The 24,082-nt window shown below is 48.8% G+C and overlaps 2 protein-coding genes across 2 annotated transcripts in view; one reads left to right on the plus strand and one right to left on the minus strand.

The window, feature by feature from the left end:
* Positions 1 to 402: 402 nt before the first annotated feature.
* Positions 403 to 3,852, plus strand: MPEG1 (macrophage expressed 1). Its single transcript, XM_067748904.1, has one exon. It carries the CDS (start codon positions 456 to 458, stop codon positions 2,607 to 2,609), a length of 2,154 nt encoding a protein of 717 aa, XP_067605005.1. The 5' UTR covers positions 403 to 455; the 3' UTR covers positions 2,610 to 3,852.
* A 1,164-nt stretch (positions 3,853 to 5,016) lies between these two features.
* Positions 5,017 to 24,082, minus strand: part of DTX4 (deltex E3 ubiquitin ligase 4) — a 34,067-nt gene continuing 15,001 nt past the window's right edge. Inside the window, exons 3-9 of the mRNA XM_067748906.1 lie at positions 23,265 to 23,326; positions 22,770 to 22,931; positions 20,276 to 20,337; positions 19,201 to 19,353; positions 16,929 to 17,090; positions 11,997 to 12,086; positions 5,017 to 8,842 (exon numbers count right to left, since the gene is read on the minus strand). Of these exons, the coding sequence (XP_067605007.1) occupies positions 8,609 to 8,842; positions 11,997 to 12,086; positions 16,929 to 17,090; positions 19,201 to 19,353; positions 20,276 to 20,337; positions 22,770 to 22,931; positions 23,265 to 23,326 (925 nt within the window). The 3' untranslated portion in view covers positions 5,017 to 8,608. The remainder of the gene's footprint in view (positions 8,843 to 11,996; positions 12,087 to 16,928; positions 17,091 to 19,200; positions 19,354 to 20,275; positions 20,338 to 22,769; positions 22,932 to 23,264; positions 23,327 to 24,082) is intronic.

The raw sequence follows: 24,082 nt of genomic DNA on the forward strand, positions 1-24,082 counted from the left end.
CTGGTATTGAAGTCCCAGGAGAGAGTAGTCAGGGAAAAGCTGAAACATCAAGAGAGGGAACAAAACCAAAGCTTTCTTTCAAAGCTAGAAAACTCTCCTGGGGGTAACAGCAAAGTGTGTGGTTACAGTTTTTCTGAGTGCCCACTGCTGCTGCAGAGTAACCAGCCCTGGGGGAGGTGGGGGGCAGTTAGGGTAGTTAACTGGTAAGGGTATAGGGCTAAGTTTGCATATCTAGTACAACACAACTTTTTCAAAGTCCCGATTGACCTTAATATTCCAATCGACTCTCATTTTCCCATTTTGCGATTAGATTAGCCTAAAGAGGAACTAGTGGCTTTAGGAGAACTGCTGAACTTTCTGTTTCAGCCACGGCTTTCTTTCCCATCAGCTCAGTCTGCCCCAAGCTTGCTGGCTGCTACTTGGTGCTAGTGTGTCAGGCTGGGGCTATCTGAGCCATGAACAGGGTCAGGGGTGCCGTGCTTATCTGGGCAGTGGCAGCATGGGCTAAAATGAACAAACCTCTGGGAGACACAGATGAGGATGGATTTCAAAAATGCAAGAATGCCTTAAAACTACCTGTTCTGGCAGTCTTACCTGGAGGCGGCTGGGATAACCTGCGGAATGTGGACATGGGACGGGTGATGAACTTGACTTACACCTACTGCAGGACCACAGAGGATGGACAGTACATCGTCCCTGATGAGGTCTTTACCATTCCCCAGAAAGAGAGCAACCTGGAGATGAACTCAAAAATCCTGGAGTCCTGGGAGAATTACCAGAGTAGCACCTCCTACTCCATCAACATGGAGCTCTCCCTTTTTTCCAAAGTCAACGGCAAGTTCTCGCCTGAGTTCCAGAGGATGAAGACCCTTCAGGTGAAGGACCAAGCTGTAACTACCCAGGTTCAGGTAAGAAACCTGGTCTACACAGTCAAAATCAACCCAGATGCAGAGCTAAGCTGGGGGTTTAAGAAGGAGCTCATGGACATCTCTGAGCGTCTGGAGAAAAACCAGACGCGGATGGCCACCTACTTGGCGGAACTGCTGGTCCTCAACTATGGTACCCATGTCATCACCAGTGTGGATGCAGGGGCTGCTCTCATTCAGGAGGACCACATCAGATCTTCCTTGCTCCAGGACAGCCAGAACAGCCGCAGTGCAGTGACAGCGTCCGCTGGAATCACCTTCCTAAACATCGTGAACTTCAAATTTGAGGAGAACCACACCTCACAGAACGCCTTCACCAAGAGCTACCTCTCCAACCGAACCGACTCCAGGGTGCAGAGCATTGGAGGGCTTCCTTTTTACCCAGGCATCACCCTCCAGACCTGGCAGCAGGGCATCACCAACCACCTGGTGGCCATGGACCGAGCTGGCCTGCCTCTGTATTTCTTCATCAACCCTGACAGGCTGCCTGACTTGCCAGGACCCTTGGTGAAAAAGCTGTCTAACACAGTGGAAACTGCCGTGAGACGCTATTACACGTTCAACACCTACCCCGGCTGCACAGATGTCAACTCGCCCAACTTCAATTTCCAGGCCAACATGGATGATGGCTCTTGCGAGGGGAAGATGACCAATTTCTCCTTTGGCGGGGTTTACCAGGAATGCACCCAGTTCTCAGGGAATGAGGTTGTCCAACTCTGCCGAAACTTGGAGCAGAAGAATCCACTCACTGGCAATTTCTCCTGCCCCTCTGGCTACACCCCAGTCCAGCTGCTCTCCCAGACCCACGAGGAGGGTTACAACCACCTGGAGTGTTCCCGGAAGTGTACCCTCCTTATCTTCTGCAAGACGGTGTGTGAAGATGTCTTCCGGGTGGCCAAAGCAGAATTTAGGGCTCTTTGGTGCGTGGCCAGTGGCCAAGTACCTGAAAACTCAAGACTACTCTTTGGCGGCCTCTTCAGCGATAAGAGCATCAACCCTTTGACAAATGCACAGTCATGCCCAGCTGGCTACTTTCCGCTGAGACTTTTTGAAAACCTCAAGGTATGTGCCTCTCAGGACTATGAGTTGGGATATAGGTTTTCCGTCCCGTTTGGCGGGTTCTTCAGCTGTGCAGTCGGGAACCCCTTGGTGGACTCTGTCATGTACAAAGATTTAGGGGCACCTTCTCTAAAAAAGTGTCCGGGGGGTTTCAGCCAACACCTAGCCCTCATCAGTGACGGGTGCCAAGTGTCTTACTGCGTCAAAGCCGGGCTTTTTACAGGAGGGTCTCTGCCTCCCGTCAGGCTCCCACCTTACACCCAACCACCCCTCATGAGTCAGGCTGCCACCAACACTGTCCTAGTGACTAATCTTGAGACTGCAAGCTCCTGGATTAAAGATTCCCAGACCCACCAGTGGAGGCTCGGGGAGCCTCTTGAGCTCCGCAGGGCCATGAAGGTCATCCATGGGGATGGTAGTGGTCTGTCTGGAGGGGCGGCAGCTGGGGTCACACTGGGGATCACCACCGTCCTGGCAGCTGTCATTGCCCTGGCCATCTACGGCACCCGGAAGTACAAGAAGAGGGGATACCAGGCGGTCCAAGACGAGAGGCAGAGTTTGGTTACAGACACGGCTGTGAATGGAGATGCCCTTGACCAAGAACAGGTGCAGAGTCCAGCCTAGGCTCTCCCAGGAAACTATTTCTCTCGTCTCCGGCCAGAGCTTCAAACATGTCTTTCATTTTTTCTTTCCACTTCTGCTTTCCTAAGTATTGATGTGGTAAATGCAACAAAAGGCAGGTATAACTTTGGAACTTTCTTAGGTCTTTGGGCCAGAAAATGAATAGAGCTACATGGACAAAGTTGTGGGAGAAGTTGGAGAACAGTTGTGACTTTTAAAGCAAAGGTCCTCCTGGAGCCTAAAACACTAGGGAGGTGTCTTTTCTCTACCTGCGTCAGTAAGTATCTTCACCTGAATGCCCATGTGTAAAAAGAGAGGAGGGGGAATGTTGATATTTGAATCTGAAAACGCGTTTAATCTGAGGTCAGCCATGGTTTCCAATTCATGAGCTCTAAGAATTTATGCCTTTACGTGTTACCCTCCCACTATTTTGTGTTTTTAAAAAGCTGTCTGGATTTCATACTCCTGGAGGCGGACAGAGCCCCCAGAAGACACAGGAGGTCCTGCTTGACTATTGCTTTTCAGCTTTGAGGGCTCTGAATTGATGAACTGTGTCATCTCCTCTGGGTCCTCTCAACATCATCTGAACCGAGAGATGGTGCCTATACTAGGCCCACTTTCTCCACCTTCACCACAGTTAAGACTTACAGAGACCAGGCCACTCTTGGACTTCAGACTAGGGTCATAAAGTCCTCAGAAAACATTTTAACATATAAACTTCTATTAAGAGGCCAAGGGAGAAGGGATGGTTTGGAGACCAGGAGTGAGTGAAGAAAGGGTAAAAACTAGGAAAGATTCTGGTGCTCATGGGAAATTGAAATTCTTACCCACAGCCAACTACTTGGTTTTGTCCTCTTAGCTCATCATAAATGGGCAAAGAAAGGAGCTGCAGGTTTGGATAGATCAAGCATTACCATCTCATTTTCTGTTACCAAGGTACAATCCCTTTCTCTTCCATGGATGGCCATCCCCCCTTCAGGTCGTCCCCATCACATGCACACACACCCTCAAACACACACACACCACCTTCCAACAAGAAGTCTGCATTTTTCTGGGGGTGGGAGACAAGAAAAACATAAGAAGTCAAAGTAAGCCCATACCTAAGTATCACTTCATCCCTAAAACCTAAACAGAGTAAAAATTACCAATTAGGTACCCTACCCTTATTTTTTTTTTTCCAGCAGAAAGGGGGTTGACATGATCAAATCAATTCTTTTAAATGAAACGAAAAAGCCATCCAACGTCATTTGTGACACATTTATTTCAGTTCCAGGCTGACTTCCCCGGGTCATGTAGCATGATACACGATTGCTACTTGGAAGTTGGGGCTTTGCCCAACTTAAAAATAGTGTCACCTAATTGTAATTATTAGGGTGAATCTGTTAATATTCTTCTGCAACATTTTTTAGAGTTACATATTTCTTCACCAAATCAAATGTCATTGCTGAGTTATCTTTTATGAAGGATAATTTGTCCTCATTAACATTCACAGTCAAGAGTTTAGGCTTATATTAGGTCCTCCTTCTGAGTAGCTTGAAGCATCCCAGACTGTGGGGAGATGGGAGGGGGCGTCACACATTCACCTCTCACTGTGCTACAGGGAAGTGATTCACAGAATTTGAGTCGTGCTCTCAGCCAGAGACATCGATTTCTACAACCTCTCTACCAAACCCCTGCTTCTTAAGCATTAAAATGTTCTCCTTAAGCTCTGGGTGTTTTGTGGGTATGTTTCAGCCAAGCTAACCACTTTCCTGCCAATACTGACTTCCCCGTGAATTCTTTGAAGATTACTGAGTCAGAGAGACCAAGTATAGCTAAAGCCTCCCAGACTTTTTTTTTAAAGAAGATGTTGGGGGTAGGAGTTTATTCATTAATTTATTTATTTTTGCTGTGTTGCGTCTTTCGTTTCTGTGCGAGGGCTTTCTCTAATTGTGGCAAGCGGGGGCCACTCTTCATCGCGGTGCGCGGGCCTCTCACTATCGCGGCCTCTCTCGTTGCGGAGCACAGGCTCCAGACGCGCAGGCTCAGTAGTTGTGGCTCACGGGCCTAGTTGCTCCGCGGCATGTGGGATCTTCCCAGACCAGGGCTCGAACCCGTGTCCCCTGCATTAGCAGGCAGATTCTCAACTTCACCAACTTATATTTCTAACAACGTTGCACATAAATATGCGTCCAAATGTGTACTTAAGGAATACTCTGTTCGACTGTTCCTCCACAGGAAATCAGAATGAGGGAGTCTGTGGCGTACAGTCATCAATTCACTTTACAAATCAGAACCTCCCTGCGGGGTTCACAGGCTCCGTTTTCAGAATCCTGCTTTCCTGACCGGCTAGCTCAGGCTGGCATCTGTGGAAACACTAACCACACTCCACAGACGATCAGAAATAGAGACACATTTGGGTGACAAAGGCGGCTTTGCAATTGCATTTTATTTTTGTGATCTCATTTGTATCGAGATGATCAATACTAAACATGTATTTGAAAAACAACAGCCTGTAAACTATTGAAACATACACGATAGTGTAGTCAGGTGAAGGGAACTTTAAGAAGCAAACGTTCATGGCTTTTAAGACGGTCTTTCCCCCACAGTTTCACTTACTGTACTTCCCCTGTCACATGGTCTGTTCCTTTAGAGGAACAAGAAATCAAGCTAGGTAACTTGGTCAAACGTGTGGGTAGAAAAGATGTGAAAAAATTAGAAAAAGGGACTCTCCCGCTCAGTGGAAGGGCTTGTGGTTGCTTACGGACTGAGGGAGGTCACCCCAATGCCTCACAGGTCGGTGTACTGGTCTACAGAAAGCAGGTTGACGGCAATTTTGTGGTTGTTCATTTACCATTTATTGTTCTGCACATACACCTCATGAGCACCAGGTGGCGATGTCCTCTCACAGAGCAACACCAAGGACGTCAAAAGACGCTGGTTTCAAACAATGATTTGCGACAGGACATTCACCTGCCCTCTCCCAGACCCACCTTCTCCCCACTCCCCATCAATGTCAGTGGCCACAAACAAGGAAAGAGGACAGGGTCCTTTCTTGTACCACACGGGACCTTCCCCCAATCCTCTCACGCCCACAACAGTGCAATACCAGGACGAGCACTTTTGACCAAGTATAAAACCACAGAGAAGTCCAAGCTTTACAAATGGGGGACGAAAACACAAAGGCACACACAACTACACATACACAATTCATCTTTTAAGGGATGAGCATATAACAAGGTTTGTCTCCAATCCCACGTGTCATCCCTGGAGACTCAGGAAGGGAGAAACTAGGCTGCTGGTGCTAAGACCATGAAAGGAAAGGCATGAAATTCCCTGCACGGGGCAGGGAACACAGCAGGGCTTCCGCTGGGAGAACTTCCTGTGTCAAAGGGATGGACGCACAGGGCCTCTGCTGGAGGGGGTTCTCACCGAACCCGAGACTGTACCTTTCCCGGTTGGCACAAGAGAGAGGGCAAAGGAATGCCTCCCGCCTTGCCTGACACAGTGTTAGAAAGGAAGTTGAAGATTCCTTCTTCTGAGAAGGTCCCACAAATAGAGCAGTATGAGGATGAGGTAGTCCCTACTGTGCATCCTTAGAGAGCAAGAGACACGGGGCGCCGATACCATCAGCGCCCTGGGGGGGAAGGCTTGAAGGTATGAAGATGAACTCTCAAAGGGGTATTGCCCCTGGCACACTGCCTGCCTTACATGTTCCCTGCATCCTCTTTCTGCTCCTGGCCGCCCCCTTCTCCACCCACACCTTCTTCTTCCTGATCCAGGGAAATCAATCTCTCCCCACGGCCCTCTGCCGGTTGTCAAAGCATTCTTCTTTCTTTCCCGTCTCCTACTGCACAGCTCTATCTACCCGCCGACGCTCGGTCTGTTTCCTCGTCCCCTGTGGGTGAGGAACCCAGGGGATACTTGACAAGGGTGCTGACTGAAGGTAGGGATGGTACGAGGCTTATAACGTGGCTCATCTCTGGCACGGCGTAGCCTTAGCCTGGCAAAGGGCATGGACGTGACATCAAAAGCTGCAGGGATGTCTCTTCCGTTGAGTTCAGATGTTTCCTTCCCCACTGTGGCAGGAAACTGCCCCATGGTGCGGTGAACTCAGGCCCTGGTCTGCTGGTGAGATAAATGACTGATGAGAGAGACTGGAACTCAGCCAGCAGGAGCCATTCCTCCTGTCAGAGCTCCCTCTGCTGGAGCCGATTAACACCCCTATAGCCATTTGGAAAAGGAGGGGAGCGTGACCCAGAAGCTGGGTGACACCCAGGTGAGCCCACTGGCCACCCGACAGTCAAAACGTCTGCAGGCGTTTGGAGCAAGCAGCTCGGAGCCCGCTCTCAGAAAAGCTTGGCTTCTGCTTCTAACTTAAATACCAGTTTTGAAGGTTCTTCCGTTTCCACCTTTCTAGCATCGAAAACCTTCCACATACTATGAAATATATATGCATATATATACGTCAAATCCCCAAACGTGAGGTATATAAAATCAAATTAGAATCCAGAGGAACTTCCCCCAAACACGTAGTTCAAAGAACCCACTTTCAAAGGGAGGGTGGGGTTTCCCTTCTTGGTCCCCCTTCTCTCCTCCCTGACACACAATCCCTTCCTTAACGGGAGCTGAAGGGAATGTCAGGGAGGGGATAGACAGGGTTTTGGGACACAACCCAGACGCAGGTTGGACTGGACCCTAATGTGGCCCCAATCCTGCTGGGAATGGGCTAGGGTCTCCCTCACGCTCTGGGTCATCCTGTAATCGACGAGGGAGGTGAGGGGCCCAGCACCACCTCCGGGCTCTGGTTAGCAAGTGTGCACGGAGACAGAGTGAAGCCCTTGTCGTCTGGCTCAGATCTCATCTTGAAAGAGATATACAAAGGGGTCAGTCCAGCCCTCACCTTACACATCTTCCCAAGCATAGTTCTGTCTTCTTCTGGGTCCAAGTTTCCTATGGGATGGGCTGGCAAAGGGTGAAGCAAGTCAAGGGCCCCCAGCCTGGCTGTTTCATCCCCATCAGAATGGGGGTTTGACATCTTGCAAAACAGAGTGTGAGAACACGACGGGACCCTCCACCAACCTGGCCCAGCAGTGCACACACACGCACACACGCACATGCACATACACATATATGCACGCACACAGATGGCACAGAGCCCAGCCTGGGCTCCACTCACAGTGACTGGATGAAACTCATGGAATCTTTGAGCCGGTCTGGGATGAGTTGGGAAGAAGGCTATGGGCTCCTCTCCCTGAGGACTGTTCAGATGCTAAGTTGGATGCAGGCTCGGATCTGATCAGAGAGGGGCCGGAGACATCGTGGGATGCGGCCCCAGAGAGGAACCCCAGAGCCTATCCATCTGTATGCCTCTTTGGACAGGTCAAAGGTGGGAGGAGGAGGGAGGGCCCAGAGAAGCCAGGGCGATGATGAGAGCTGAGCCTGCTCCCGGGAGCCTGTGCCACCCTGACCCTCTTGGCGAGACGTGCTTCCTTGCTGTACACCGAGGCACGGATTTCTGACGTCACAGCAGTTTCACGGTTCACCACTTTGCCCCCCAGTCTTGCACAGTGAGAGCCCCTCACCTCCAGCGGAGGAGAGAAAAGCAGAAACTCCGCTCTCGAAGCAGAGTGGAAGCAGCAAGAAACCGGCTGAGGCATGAACCTCCGGCTTCACAAGGCCAGGATAAGGAGTGCCCATACCCTAAGCGTGCTGCCCGCGCCCCCTGCTTAGGGGGGTGAGGGGGGTCCCTGCCTACCCAGCACCGAAAACTCCATGGGAACAGACTGAGGATGGCCCTCATCCCACATCCCCTTTGCGTTGGATGAGGTTTGTGGATGACACCAACCACCTTATTCATTCTGACTGCTCCCCCCAGCCTGGGGCTGGGAGGGATGGGGGGTGGAGGCAGGACAGGAGGGGAGACAGGGAGTTGGGAGGGCATGGCACCAACTTCCACCTTGACTCTCCCCACTTCCTGACCTGTGGTCCCACGGCCTCTCCCACCCCAAAGCCCCTCCGGTTCAGTCCTTCTCCTGGGCAGTACTGTCCTCAGAAATGCCCTGGGCAGCCAGTTCAGCCAGCACGTTATCCAGGTAATTGGCATCTGGGTAGCCGTGGCCAGTGAGATTAGAGCCAAACTCTGTCTTGTGATGGACCTCATTCCAGATGACGGTATCTGACTCGCCCGTGGTGCTGGACGTACCGATGGCAAAGATGAGACGGCGATCCCAGGCCACAAGCAGCAGCTTCAGGACCTAAGAGAGAAGGCAGGAGATTAGAGTCAGGCATTCGGTGGTGGTCAAAGACTATCCCTTGGGAAGTGGAGAGTCCTCCCAAAGGTCCTAGCCCCTCCTGCATCGTGATACCCTAAGTAGCACAGTGAACAGAAAGGGATTTGCAAATGGAGTCAGGGACCTGCACGTTAAGTCTTGACTCTGTCGTTGACTAACTGTGTGACCGTGGACAAGTTACATCACCTCTCTGAACTTTCATTTCCTTACTTATAAAACGGCAATGGTACACTTTACCCCTGAAGGTTGTGCGCAACCTAGGGAGTACTATGTGAAAAGCACTTTCACAGTAGTGCTTGGCACACCTACTCAGCAAATGCTAGGTGCGAGCATCATAGCTGCATTTTAAAAGCTGGGATCTAGGCGTCCAAGGCACTTATGATCTGAGATCTTCTGAGCTATGCCCTCCCCCACTGCCATCACCACCACCTGAATGTGGTATTAATTGATCCACAGCTAAAGTTGTGGAATATCTCTCCAGGGACATGGTGGAAGCGTTTTGACCTCTTCCAGGCTATTTCATATTTATTTTCTCATCTGATCCTCACAGCCACCCTTTGAGGCACGTCTGGCAGGTACTAATATTATCTCTGTTTTATAGGTGAGCCTCAGAGAGGTGTTAGGGCTTGCAGAATGTTCTAATTCAGCTGCATTAGAAAAATCTTTGTTAAGATGAATGCCTGACACCCTGACCAGCATGAAGAAGGCACCCGATTAAAATGCACTGGGTTCAAAACTGAATGACTATAACCACGGTGCGAGCTGGAGGTGGGGAATCTTAAGAGTAATAAGAGTAGCAGGCTCTGAAACTAAGAGTTACCATTTCCTGAGTGTTTACTTACTAATGCCAGGCACTGGGTCATGTAATGGTTATAATAATTGGCCAAGACAGGATACTCTTTATCCCTTCTCTGCAGAAGAGGAAACAGGCTCAGAAGACAAAAGATTTGCCTTGATCACAGCTAGAAAGTGCCAGAGGGGGCCTTGGCTTCAGGACTGCTTGACTTTCCCATCCCTGCTCTCAGTCATGTCTCTGTTGACTCTCAGGTGGGGGTCAGTATAGATTTCACGGAGGAGGCTGCTTCTGAGCTGATCTCAGAGAGAGGGGAGGATATGAGGTATATTAATAGAGTAGGACGTAGAGACACTGGAAACACATGTCATCCAAGGCACGGATAATTGAGATTGCTGCCACCACGCTGGGCATGTTACAAACGCGACCTTCATTTAATTCTTACAACATCCTGTCCGTACAGCTAGAAGCGATCACCATTCTTTTATAGATTAAGTCAACTTCACGTCAGTTCCCACAGCTGGTAAACAGCAGAACTAGGATTTGAACCCAGGCTCGTCTGGCTCCAAAGCCCACGCTCTTATTACTTTGCTCTGCAAAGGAGCCCAAGGTTAGCATCGGGGAACGGCAGACAGGAGGGATAAGGGTGAGGAATTGGCGAGAGGGGACCCACACTGTAGTAGGTCTTGTATATCAAGCAGAGAAGATTGTCCTTGTGAAGAAGGAAGGGAAAGCCATCCTAACAATTTTGTATTGTTTTCTCTCGCTTTATTTCAGTTAAGCAAGGAGAGTGATGCCAGAAACTGTGTTTCAGGATTACTATTCTGGTGACAGATAACTAGGTTGGCGGTGGCAGGATTAGAAAAGGATGCAAGCGGTTTGGAGGGCGGTGCAGGGAGAAATCTGTGGTTCAGGGCCAGAGTCCGAGATGTTCTGTGTCGTTTGGTCCCGGGGTGCAGAGTATGTCATTAACATGAAGAGGGAGGCCTGGCAGAGGAGCAGCTCTCGGCAAGAGGATTCTAATTTTGACGGCAGGACTTGATGGTGGAGACGTTTAGCCAGCTTTAGCCAGCAGTTGGAGCTGTAGATCTCGAGCGTAGAGACGTGGCTTTTCAGGGTGAACAGGTATCAGGACTGGCCCTGCCTCCTAATCTGGGGACACTGAACTGGGCACCTCTTCAGGATGACATGGTTGATTCTCTTATGGTCCCGAACTATCTGATTCTTCCCCTCTGAGAGACTACAGCCACACTCTTTTCTATGAGCCACACTCTTTGCCAAGGGGCCTCCCTGTAGGCAGGGCACCAGCTCCTTGTCTGGCTTGTCCGTGACTTGCTGGGGCCTATGAAAGGTGAGTGGGAGTAACAAGCTTCCAGGAGCAGCTTTAATGGGATTGTACACTCCTGCTTGGATTCTCTCTTGGGAATCTGCCTCATTCCATGGGAAGGGGATGGGCCACGGAAGGGCTGCTCCTTTGACCTGGATTCCAGAACAGGAAGCCACATGGAGCAGATGAAAGCTGACCCACAGCAGCAACTGAGACACAGCCACTCACATGCAAAGTACATGAGAAATAAACAGTGGTTGAAGGAAGCCGCTGAGATTTAGGGGTTGTTTGTTACGTAGCGTGACCTAGAGAAAGCTAACAAAGGCACACCTCTTGTTCAATAAATCAACGGTTCTCTTCACTTTTGAGATCAGGGAATGTTTTGAAAATCCAATGATTTTCTGGCCTTATCCACAGGAAAATGAACATGAAATTTTAATTCTAATTTTAGAGTTCATAGAACCGCTGAAGTCTCACCGGGAATCACTAAGAATCCAGAAACCCAGTGATTTTTCCCTCTACCCTTTTGGGGAAAATCAAAGTATTCATTAAAAAATAAATAAGCAAATAAAATTCCACAAATTAAGATCCCTGCCCCAGAGCAGTGCTTCTCAAGCTTTCATACGCTGTCAGATCGCTTGGAATCTTGTTAAAATGAAGTAGGTCCTAAGGTTCTGCATTTATATCAAACTCTTAGGTCTTGTCACTGGTGCTGGTCCCAGGATCTGCCATTAGACAGCAAAGCTCTAGAGGAAGGATTCTAAAATAGATGAATTATTGCCAGTAAAATCCAGGAGAGGAAAAAGCCAAAAGCCCAGGTCCCACCACCCCGCAAAAATAAAATTCTAAACATATCCATCCTACCTCTAGTTGACTTGACTATGACTTTGCTACGTGGGCATCTAGAGTTACAAGAGACCCAGTTCTGTTTAGGGAGCAAACTTGAGGCCCTAAGAGACAAGAAAATTCCCCAGCCCTTCGCTGAAACCTGCTCTCACCTTTCTCCCCTTCTCGCTGTCTGGAAGGTAACAGTGTCGTGGGAAGCCACGGGCGCTGAAACTTTTCCCAGGATTTGGGTGTTCTGGCCCCTGAAAGCAAAAAAAAAAAAAAGAGAGCAAAGAGCATTTTTCAAAATCTTTTGGATGCAGGGGGTGCAGGCTGTGATTGATTCAAATAATGATGAATACTAATGGCCGCAGAGTCTAGACAGAGAACAGACCCAAACAGCGGTGGGAGTAGCGGTTTAACACATACTCGAGTTCTTGGACCTGGCTGTGGACGCAGAGCTGCTGCCTCCCAGCTGTGTTAGCTGGAGCTGCTCTTCCTCGGGGTGTTAATTCCCCACCCCTTAAATAAGGAAGATGTGGGACGGTTATGAATGTTAAGGCGCACGTTCAGAGCTCAGCAGCTGTTTATCACCCTCATCATCATCTATTCTGGCTCTTTTGTTTTACAAAAGAGGAAAACTGCAGCCCCAGAGGTTAAATGACTTCCGTTATGGTAATGGCTTTGCCAAATCGTAAGCCCAGGTTTCCTGAAGCATACTCTGGACTTTTTTAACCTCTAAACTACTCAGGATAACATAAGTGCCTGTGAGCTTTGAGCCAAGAGCCGTGCGATCAGAATCATCTGAATGATTCTTGGGGATTTTCTCCTTCGTCCTCATGGGTTTTGGTTTGTTGTCTTATTTAACAATATACGTTGGCATATTCACGACTAAAACTCTTCTGACGTTTCAACTGTCATCATCCAATACCCCTATTAAGCAAGCGGTCTCAAGCCACCAGGTGGGAAAGAAACTGAAGCAGAATTTAGCCAAAAACAAGGCTTCCTAATCAGGGTTCAGATTGGTCTGCAGGTCCCTTTGAGAAGCTCATGAAAAATGAGGGATTTTCTCCCAGTAACAATGCACCTATTTTCCCCCTACACACAATGTCTACAATTTCTGAGCACCCCTGGCCCCCCTCAGAGTCTGTGAAACCCTGTTTTAAAATCCCTTCTAGATGAAGCCAATATAATATTGATAATTCCACACAGCTCCTGGTACAAGCTCTCACACCGTAGATCAGTAACCGCATCCTGGCTGAACAAACAAATGAGCGAGTGAATGCAGGAATGAATGAATGAGTGACAAAACTTCAAGAAAACACAGATTTTCCATTTTCTCTTACTATGGACGACAGTTCCAAAATGATTGAAAAATTATGGGATTAAAACAATCTTTTTTAATAGCGTGTTCCGGATCAGGCATGATTTTGCAAACTGAACAGCATGACGAGTACAGTGGAGTCTCAGAGAAGGGAAAGATCACAGAAAACGGAAAGAGGCAACAGTGGCTTCTGGGAGCCGCGGGACTTGAAGGTTCTGAATTTGACATTCTCATGAAATCACATTTACAACATTCCCACGGCCATGGCTGTTTCTAAGCCAGGCTGGACAACTGATGGCCAATTCTCACCACGGTTCTGCCCGCTCCTCTCCTGCCCGGGACTTGCCTGCTATGCGGCCAACACAGACACCTGCTTGGCCAGCCCAGCAAGGCTGTGTGCTCCCCGCACGGTGCTAAGCTCAGCAGTCACGACTCTGCCTTGGTCCCGCTCAGAGTTTCTCCCCCAGAGAATCATCGTCTGCAGGGAAGGCAGAGCTTACAGGGCCTCACTCCTCATGAAAGCCCAAGCCTGTGTGGTCCCTGGGGTCTCCAGGAAGGGACTTTGCCCTGAGGGTTCTGCTACCGACTCTCACGGGTGGTCTACGGAACGGCTGTAAGGACAGTGCACGGATGCATTTTCTTTGACACAAGCTTGGGCTTTCCTAGGGGAGCCATGGCACCTCCAGAGGCAGCAGGCGGGCACCTCTACACCCTAGTGCAGGCTCCCCGTTCTTTGGTCCTGGAGTCCGGGAACAAAGAACATCCTCCAAAGTGGTTGCCCCACCCCGACGTTGCCCACGTCAGTCTGTCCTACTTCCCCCCGAGGCCATTGGCTGTTTCTCGGGACTCCCGTACTCTCATTCTTGGCCCTATTATACCCTCCCTGGCAGCCCTAGAATCAACCCAGAAGTCTCACTTGCCCTCACATCCAACCATATCTCCCTGGTCCCGGCCCCTCCCTTTTTCATGACTGGAAGCTAAATTATCACAGTGGTCTCCTAACTGGTCTGTCAGGTCACCCCCGACTCTTTTGCCAGACTGGCCTTCCTAAAGCAGCTTCCCAATCACACGACTTTCCATAATCCTAACCAACGCCCGACCACCTTGAGGGACGCCCCGCCACCAGCCTGTCAAGGAGAACCCACAGCCTTCACCCTGGTGTTGAAGGCCTCCTGACCTGGCCACAGTCCCCCTTCTCTGCCCGCTCTCTCACATCCTCCTTACTCCCTCCTCCTGTCGCCTACTTCGGCAAATCTTAACCCAAATTAAACTCTTCCTTATGGGCCTTCCACACCCCCTTTTTCTCTCCTTTGGCAACTCTGTTGTGTCCTCCAACTAAAAACACTCTCCTCCATTTCTTCATGTCTTTCCTCTACTAGTGAGTACCCTGCCCCCAGAAAGTCTCCTCCAACCCTCCCAGACGGACAGACGTAGGCCCTGTTCCTTACCCTGACATGTAAGATACTCATTAATGATGGAGACCAGGTACTGAGCACCTTGGTTCTGTACCCTGGACCACAATATGCACATATAAACATTATCACCCATCTTTACAAAACCCCCACACATTAGCTTCCCGGATGTGCAGATAAAGCAACAGGGCTCAGGAAGGTCAAGTGGTCAAGGTCCCAAAATCACCAGCTCAGGAGGAATCAGCCAGGAATTGGAAGCCAGGTCCTGTCAGACTTTGAAGCCCTGTGTTGTCTGTCCGTCCTTCTTCCCAAAGCTTGTATCAGTGGTGCACATCAGTGTTTACTCTATAGTTTAGTGATGTGTATTTATTTCTGCCTGACTGGTTGATACGTCCTTCAAAGAAGAACCATGTTTTTGAATTCAATTTTTTACAGGCTATTACATCTCCCTGTTTTATTTCTTCCTTATGTCACTAGAAGGGGGACTTCAGGGAAGCAAGGACTGTGTCTGTTTTGCTCACCATTCTTTCTCTAGCATCTAGAACACGTCTGGTCCCCTGTCCACACTCAAATATGTGTTAAACAAAAGACAAAATGGAGGAAGGCAAGGAGGAAGGAGGAAAGGAAGGTAAACTGATAAATATTTGTTAAACAAATGAATCCAGTGAACACCCTAAACATCTAGAAAAAGCTTCAACGTGTGAAGGAAGGGACACGTTTGTGTTTACTGCCAGGAAAATTGTTCAATTTGTTCCTTAGGGCTGTCTTTTGAAGAATCACAAGAAATGTCCACAAAAGTCAAGGATTATCTATCAAATTACAAACGCAAATACCATTTGACAAAGAAAAAAAAATCCACTTCTAGAAAATTATTCTACAGATATACTCACATGCGTGCAGGGTTATTCATGACAGCATTTTGTTGTAGCAAAAGATTGGAAACAATCCATGTGCCCATCAAATGGAAATGGCTGAATATAAATTATGGTACATTTATACAAGGGACGATTATGCAAAGCTAAGAAAGAATGTGGAAGTTCTCTCTATACTGACATGGAAAGATCTACAGACTATATCATTCATTGAAAATGCAGGGTGCGTCCACGTCCTGCCTATTGTAAATAGTGTTGCAATGAACATTGTGGTACATGTGGGAAGCAGCAACATAGGGAGATCAGCTCGGTGCTTCCACGACCTAGAGGCGTGGGCTGGGGAGGATGGGAGGGAGGCTCAAGAGGGAGGGGACCTAGGGACATGTGTACGCATACGCCTGATTCACTTTGTTGTACGACAGAAACTAGCACAGCATTGTGAAGCAGTTATACTCCAATAAAGATCTATAAAAAAAAGAAAGAGAGTGCAGGGTGCAGAGCAATATGTCTGATATGTCACCCTTTGTGTGAAGATGGGAGGAGTGGATGAAATCTTTGTCGCAAATGCACAAAGAACCCTGAAAGGATACATAAGAAAGTGAGAACAGTGGCAGAGAGTCGGGGAGGGTGAGACTGGGTAGATGGGGGACCAGAGTGGGAAGGAGACTTTTCGTAGCATAACATTGTCTTAGCAGCTCTGGCTGCTATAAGAAAATAACATAAACTGGGTGGTTTGTAAACAACAGAAATTCATTTTTCACAGTTCTAGAGTCTGGGAAGTTCCAGATCAAGGTGTCGGCTGATTCAGTGTCTGGTGAGACACCACCACATAAATTGTTTTGTTTCACAGGTTCACAGCTGGAGAGGAATTGGCCTCAGAATGAATTCTACCTTGAGTCTCACCCTATCTAATGTAGATGATATTTAGATAAGACTTTGGACTGAAACTTTAAAGTGGGTGCTGGAATGTGTTAAGACTTGGGGGCTATTGGGATGGAATGAATGTATTTTGTGTGCAGGAAGGACATGAATTTGGGGAAGCCACGGGTGGAGAGCTGTAGACTGAAAGTCTGGGTCCCCCCCCATAAATTATTATGTTGAAATCTAATCCCCAATGTGATGGTATTAGGAGGTGTGTGGGGTCCCTTGGTGGGTGATTAGGTTATGAAGGTGAAGCCATCATGAATGGGGTCAGTATCCTTATAAAAGAGATGCCAGAGAGGCTGCTCGTCCCTTCTGCCACGTGAGGACACAGTAAGAAGACGGTGTACAAACCAGGAGGCAGGCTGCCACCAGACACTGAATCTGCTGGCATCTCAACCTTGAACTTCTCAGCCTCCAGAACAGTGAGAAATAAAGTTCTGTTGTTTAAAAGTCATCCAGTCTGTGGGGTTTCTTGTTTGTTTGTTACAGTAGCTTGAATGGACTGAAGACAAACATTTACCTGCAAACATTTGAACTTTAAATGATAAAAGCCAGTGGCTAAGGTGGGCTCACCTGAATGCCAGGGGGGATGCTGTAGATGATTCGGATGGTCTTGCAGTCTGGGTGGCCAGGCAGAGAGTGGGGAATGAGGTGGTACTCCATCTTCCCTGGAGGCTGGGTGCCTGTCTTCACCCCATAAATGGTCTTACAGGTTGGACACTGCAAACTCCCGTCCTGAAGAGACAAGGTCAGAATAGGAAACAGTTTTAGTAATGACCTTCCCACACAACCCCAAAAGGTACCAGAGATAAAGGGCTGGGGTCAGGGGCAAAATGCACCCAAATGAGTAACAGACCTGAGTTGCCCCCCTGCTTGGCCACTGAGGCCATTGAAAGCTGAAGCTTTCTCCAAAATAAGAGGAGGAAACTTCCACACCAACCCCATGCTCCACGCTAAGGGACATGTAAGAGAGACCCCATCCTTCATAAGGAGACCGGGCTTTGCCCTGCATCTCAGGACTCTGATGGGGGGATGGTGGGGGACTCTGGGTACAGTGACGTGAGGGGTCGTGCTTTCACAGCGGGACCTGGTGACGTGTCTTCTGGAAGGATAGGAGGAGAGCTTGGGAGACAGCCTGGACAGTAAATCCTGTTCCCAGCTTGCAAAAAGAAAGGGAGTGAGGAGAAGGAAAGCGTGGGCAGGAAACAACATGTGTACAAAGTGCTGTCACACAGAGGGGACCAGAGCTCTCCAGGACATCCAGATCTCCTCGGGGAAGACTGGGATCCTCTGCGGGGCTATTTAAGGACGTTTCCATTCAAACTCTACTTATTTAAAGGGACAACTTGTATTCAGGGCAATGGAAGTTACTCCGTGTTATCAAAGGATGGGAATCCAAGGCCAGGGTCCCACTCTCTGTTCTGGCCTTAACTTGCTTCGTGACCTTGGATGAATCACTCCATCCAATAAATTCTCTCTGGGCCTTTTCACCCCGCTTCTCTGTTAGGAAGATAAAAACTGCGTGCTTCAAAGTATTAGTGCAAAAGAGAATAAAGGATAGTGTCTTCAACATTTTTGAAGCACCACGGAAATAAACGCAAGAGTCCTAGATTATTCTTGAATACAGTTATCAAAAAAGGGAATACATCTTCTAAGAAACCTCTTTAAACCCAAAATAACCTCTTCAAGTGCCAAATCCCGATGAAACCTTTTGTCTTAGGGTCAGGAAATTGGGCAAGGGATACAGACACACGTGGTTCACGAATAATTGAGCTCTCTGAGACAGAGAGAGATCCCAAGATCAGCCCTTCGGGAATTTCAACCACAGGGCTATATTAGGATGAAGGGAAAAAACATACAGCCATAATACAAAGGAGATACCAATTTGAATAACAATGCTAACAGCACCCTATAAAGTAGGGATTGTTTTATCTCCATTTTCCAGATGGAAAATGAAATGTCCGGGAGGTTGAAAATCTTGCCCAAGGCCATTTGGCCACTGAGCCAGGGTTTGAGCTTAGGTCTGCTGCCTTTACTCTTTTCCCACAGCAAGAGAAGTACAGAGCAGCTTCTGAAAGCCAAACATTTTTTGGGGTGAATAAGCGGTTGGAGGATATCACAAAAATCTCAGACTCTGAGGCAATCCAAGCTGGGCCTGGAGAAATGAGTAGAATTCAAATTCATGCAGATGGGGAATGAAGGTTCTTCCAGGCACGGGAGAGAACGTGAGAAAACTCAATGGCTTAGGCATTGTAAGCAGAGAGTTATCATCTGAGGACACTCCCAGATTCCTGGAAACCGGCTCTCTTGGACAAGACAAGCATCACGGACAGCCTTCCCCTCCTCGAACTAGGACCCTAAGGGACTTCCAGTTATACCTTGATAAAATCTTCAGTGCTTTTGAAGGGGCGGTGAAAGGTGTTTTGAAATTGTCCACCGAAAATGAATTGTAACTGAAAATCACTAGCCCTGGGAGAAGGAAGGGTGATGGGAAATCCATCCATGCCAGTATGACTGGATACTAACCCCTGGCCCATCATCATGGACCACTCCCCCCCGGGACTCTCAGGGACAGAAGTCTATACCTTTCAGACCACCACTCAGTGTGGATACAGGGGGAGAATCGGGTAGCATAGACCAAAAGGAAGGTAAAGACATTTTACCAACATCATAATTTCGTGGAAAACTGATCCTGCTGAGAACAACCAAGTTCATCACTCCTGCTGCCCTGGGATGCCTTTGAGACTCCCCAAGCCACCTGCGTGCCACTCCAATACGGCCTCCATGCTCTCGCACCCCAGGGCCCCCGTGGGAGGTGGCAGCAGCCCCACGGGCTGGCACTAACCTTGTTGCCGTTGTTGTACATGGCGACCAGGCAGTAGATGTGGTAGATGTGGCCGCATCTGGACAGCTTACCCACTAGGTCAGGCTTGACCGTCGGCTGTGGCCCCTTGTAGCCTGAGGGGGCTGTGAGGCGCTCCATACAGATGGTGCAGTCCTGGGGGTGGGAGGGGACAGAGGAAAGAGGACATCAGCTCTCAATCAGCCTAGGAGGCCTAAGCGTCTCCAAGGTGGTTCCCGCGTGATCTCGGAGGTCAGGTGAGCTCTTTCTTCTCCTCTTCTAGAAAGCCCACAAACCAGGGTAAACATGCCTTTGGGAATCGAAATAGAATTCTGCCCTGCTCTGCACCACAGAGAAATTCCTGAAACGATTCCTGGTGGTGGTACATGTTCATTTGGGCTGGCCAACAGAATGATAACCTCCTTGGGGGCTGTGACTGACCGTCCCTCCTTGGTATCCTGCAGTGGCTTGTGGCGGAAATCAATGCTTGCTGAGAGACTCACCGACAAGCTTTACTTAAATGGAACATCTGTAAAGGAATTGTATTTGAAGCGTCCTGGAGAGGCTGCTGCTTAAATAAGTCTACAACAGGATTTCTCAACCTTGGCACCATTGACATTCGGGGCCAGATCATTCTTTGCTGTGGGTGCTGTCCTGGGCCTTCCTGGGCATTGTAGGGAGTTTAGCAGCATCTTGGCCTTTGTCTACTGGATACTATCAGCATCCCCTCTCCCCTCCAGTCACATAAAATCACCTCTGGTTGAGAACTGCTGGGACATCAAGCCCCTTTTAAAGTCAGTGCCCATAGCTTATCATACTGCCTTTCTTAAATGCAGACTCTCATGTTAAGGCAGTTTAGAATCAGTCAGCAGTTTGCTGGATGGGGAGGTGGGAGAGGTTAAGCTGCAGCTATCGCTCAGGACCATGAACCTGGGAGCCTGGGCGTCCGCTCTGACCAGCTCTGCACCAGTCAGGACTTAGAAAGAAGCTCCTGCCGCATCTTGTGGAAAACTCCAGCAGAGGAGGTGCTTGTGGGTGACGGAGAAGGTGAGCCCCGCCCTGTCTCCCCTGCAGTCACCTCGTCTGGTGGATGCCGGACTTTCTGCAGATACTTCTTCAGCACCTCTTCTGGGGTTTTACCTGTGGGGACAAGATATTCAGTGGGCCACCAAGACAAGCTGGATGTGCCAGAGAGAGGGGAGTTGTTAGCCAGGCTCAAAGCAGAAAAGGCAAGCAATTCATTGCGCAACTGGATTTAAGAACCGAAAGGGAACAGAGTGGTAGAAGATGGAGGGAGGTGGTCTGAGGAGGTGGGAGGTGTTCACATCCGCCTTTATCTCCTTAGGTCACTTCCTTGACAGCCCCCTGCCTAATTTCAACAAACCCACTTTTTAACTGACAGAGGTTGAGTGGGTTTCTCTTCCACATCATCGAAGAGCCTGGACCCGCCCAAAGGACGCAATGAGATGACAAATGAAAGCACTCTGCATTGCAGCTCTATTTACAATAGCCCAGAGATGGAAACAACCTAAGTGTCCATCATGGGATGAATGGATAAAGAAGATGTGGCACATATATACAATGGAATATTACTCAGCCATAAAAAGAAATGAAATTGAGTTATTTGTAGTGAGGTGGATGGACCTAGAGTCTGTCCTACAGAGTGAAGTAAGTCAGAAAGAGAAAGACAAATACCGTATGCTAACACATATATATGGAATCTAAGAAAAAAAATGTCATGAAGAACCTAGGGTTAAGACAGGAATAAAGACACAGACCTACTAGAGAATGGACTTGAGGATATGGGGAGGGGGAAGGGTAAGCTGTGACAAAGCGAGAGAGAGGCATGGACATATATACACTACCAAACGTAAGGTAGATAGCTAGTGGGAAGCAGCTGCATAGCACAGGGAGATCTGCTCCGTGCTTTGTGACCTCCTGGAGGGGTGGGATAGGGAAGGTGGGAGGGAGACGCAACAGGGAAGAGATATGGGAACATATGTATATGTATAACTGATTCACTTTGTTATAAAGCAGAAACTAACACACCATTGTAAAGCAATTATACTCCAATAAAGATGTAAAAAACAAAAAAGAAAGCACACTGTAAACTGTTACACATTTAAAAGCATTAGGTAGGCTTATGGCATTCCTTTTACAGTGTGCTAAGTACTGTCTCAATCGGTAATGTGGAGTCAAAATGCTATTGTTTTTATGGGAAACCGGGAATTTATGACCACAGCTTCAGGACGGTCTTCTTCGGCTGTTGATGGCATGATCACTGCCAGCAGAGGTAGCCCAGCAGTAGGGAAAGGGTGATGCTCTGGGAAGCAATTACCTGAAAGGTGCATTGATTCTGGAATTTTGGGGAGGGGAGGAACTGGACCCCTAAGGCTAGGCATCCTAGCCTAAAGGCAGGGAATGGGATGATACGGACTCACAAAGAGGCATAGAAATTTGAAAAAAGGGTCAGTGCCTCCCTGGGTGACCTTCTTAACGTCTCTAAGATTCTGTTTTCTCACCGAGGAAATGGGCAAGAGCAACCAACCGCTAGCACGTACTGAGAGTGATGCTTTGACAATTAAATGAGCGAACGGGTGTACAGTTCTTTGGCACTTTACCTGCTAAGAGTCTGATATATGCTATTAATAATAACAGGAAGAGTGGGAAAGTGCAAAATCCTGCCGTTTCCTATGAGACTGCAAGCAAGGCAATCAAGTTTATTTAAGCAGAGAGCTTTTGATAGACTGGAAAAGTAGGACAAGGGTTTGAGGAAGTGGATCCTGCAACATTCAAAAGCTGGGATGCAGGTCTTTCCTTCCCACTGCCCTGCTTCTCTTAGAAGAATCAAGCTTCTATTAACTGAAAGCCTAGTGCTTGCCGGGCTAAGTCACAATATACATGTGATCCCACTGAAACTTCATAACAAGTTTGCAAGGTGGGGACTTAGGGGTGACGGTGAAATCATTTAACAACCAATACCAGAGACTAGAGAGACCAGCCACAGAGCTGAAGTGGGGTCCTTGGTGCCCTGATAAGCACAGGTATTTGACCTCCTAGGTGTAGGATGTGAAAAGGGAGAATGGAGCTCCTAAAGGGGGATTTGAGGGGCCAGAGAACCTGGAGTCTACAGAGGGACACAAGACAGTGGTTACTTCCCTAGTGACATGGATGCATTACAGGACATACCTGCTGGGCACCGGTTGTGCCCCTTGTAAAGGTGAGAAAAGAAGAGACTGGGGTCACAAGACTGCAAGGGACAAAGTTGGGATATGAGTCAAGTCTGTTTGGGTTCCAATGTCAAAGCGATCTTTCTCTCTAAGGTATTGATATTTTATCTGTGTCCGCATCCTATTTTATATTTCTCAGGGTGTCGCCATCTGATCCATACCTCATCCACTTTGATGTAATCATCAGAACAGGTACTAGGTAGGCCCATTTAGCAGATGCAGAAATTAAGGCACAGAGGGGGAAGGCATGGGTGTGACCCTCAGTGGTGGAGGCAGAGCCAGGGCTGGGAGCCATGTCTGTGACCTCCCCGCCAGGACCCGTTTCGATAAAGAGGCCGATACCTTTCTTGGCTTGTTTCTTGGTGGTCTTGCGGCTTGTGTTGGAAACCCCTGGGATGGACTTTATTTCACTCTTGCTGACGGGGGGTGGGTGGAGGGCCAGCTTTGGTGGCCTGGTGAGACACACAGGCAGCCCTGCCGCACTCATGAGGATCCCAGTGATTCCTGGAAGGGCAAGAGCATGAAAGAAGGACTGGAGAGTCAGCCCCCCCCCCCCCCCAGTAACCTCCTCGCCTCCTTTCCACCAGCATTCTCATAACTCGTGGATTCTCTACGTAGCCTCTGCTTTTCTCGGAAACGTATCCATTCCCTCATTTTCAACAGCAAGCTTTGCTTTTCACGATCAATTCTGCCCAAACTCTTCCTGCCCGTCCAACCCAACTCCTCACATCCTCATTTGTCTTAATCAACATCCGAATTCTCTCTCTTTTTACAAATGCTCACTATACCTATTTCATTGCTTTTGTTTTTCTACCTTCAGCCGGGGGCTTCTCTTACCTGCCAAGGCTGGGTTGACAGGACTGGACCCACTTAGGTTCTTCACTGGGACAGTGGGGACCCTGAAAAAGGAGAGAACAGACACATCATGCTTTTGACAAGTGGGACAAAATGGGCCAGTGGTGGGGACCCCAAAACTTCACCCACTGAGGGGTTCCCCTTTCTTACAGGAACTACTTATTCCTACTAAAGATGCAGTAAGTTCTTAGCCCCTCAGCCAGAGCTGATACCTTCAGACCTTGTCAGTCCACTCCACAGAACCTCAAAACTCAGAATGGCCCTGCAGTTCCCTCAGAGTCCCAGGAAGGCCCACACAGCCCTGCCTGAGCTGCCAAAATCCCCCACCCCAGTCCCCCCAGCTCTCTGGCCTCTCCTCAAGTCACTCGCCTCTTTACTGCACTCTAGCTGTTCCTCCTACTGGCCAAGAACTTTCCTGCCTCAGAGCCTTTGCATAGGCTGTTCCCTCTGCCTGAAATGCTGTTCCACCTGACACCTACTTGGTTCCCTCCTACAACTTCTTCAGCCTTGGCTCAAATGTTCCCTTCTCAGTGATATTCCTGAGGCCAGCTTATTTAATACTGCTACCCACCCCTCCATCCCACCCTGAGACTCCCCCCCCCCCCCGCAACAAGCCCTCTTACCCTGGTCTTTTTTTTTTTTTTGGCCACGTCCCATGGTTTGTGGGATATTAGTTCCCCAACCGGGGATTGAACCTGGGCCCAGGGCAGTGAAAGTGCTGAGTCCTCACCAGTGGACCGCCAGGGAATTCCCACGTATGATCTTTGAAAATAAGTTGTTGCTTCTTATCTTCCCTCCTA

This window comes from Pseudorca crassidens, chromosome 9 (assembly GCF_039906515.1).
Source record: "Pseudorca crassidens isolate mPseCra1 chromosome 9, mPseCra1.hap1, whole genome shotgun sequence".
NCBI classification, from domain to species: Eukaryota; Metazoa; Chordata; class Mammalia; order Artiodactyla; family Delphinidae; genus Pseudorca; species Pseudorca crassidens.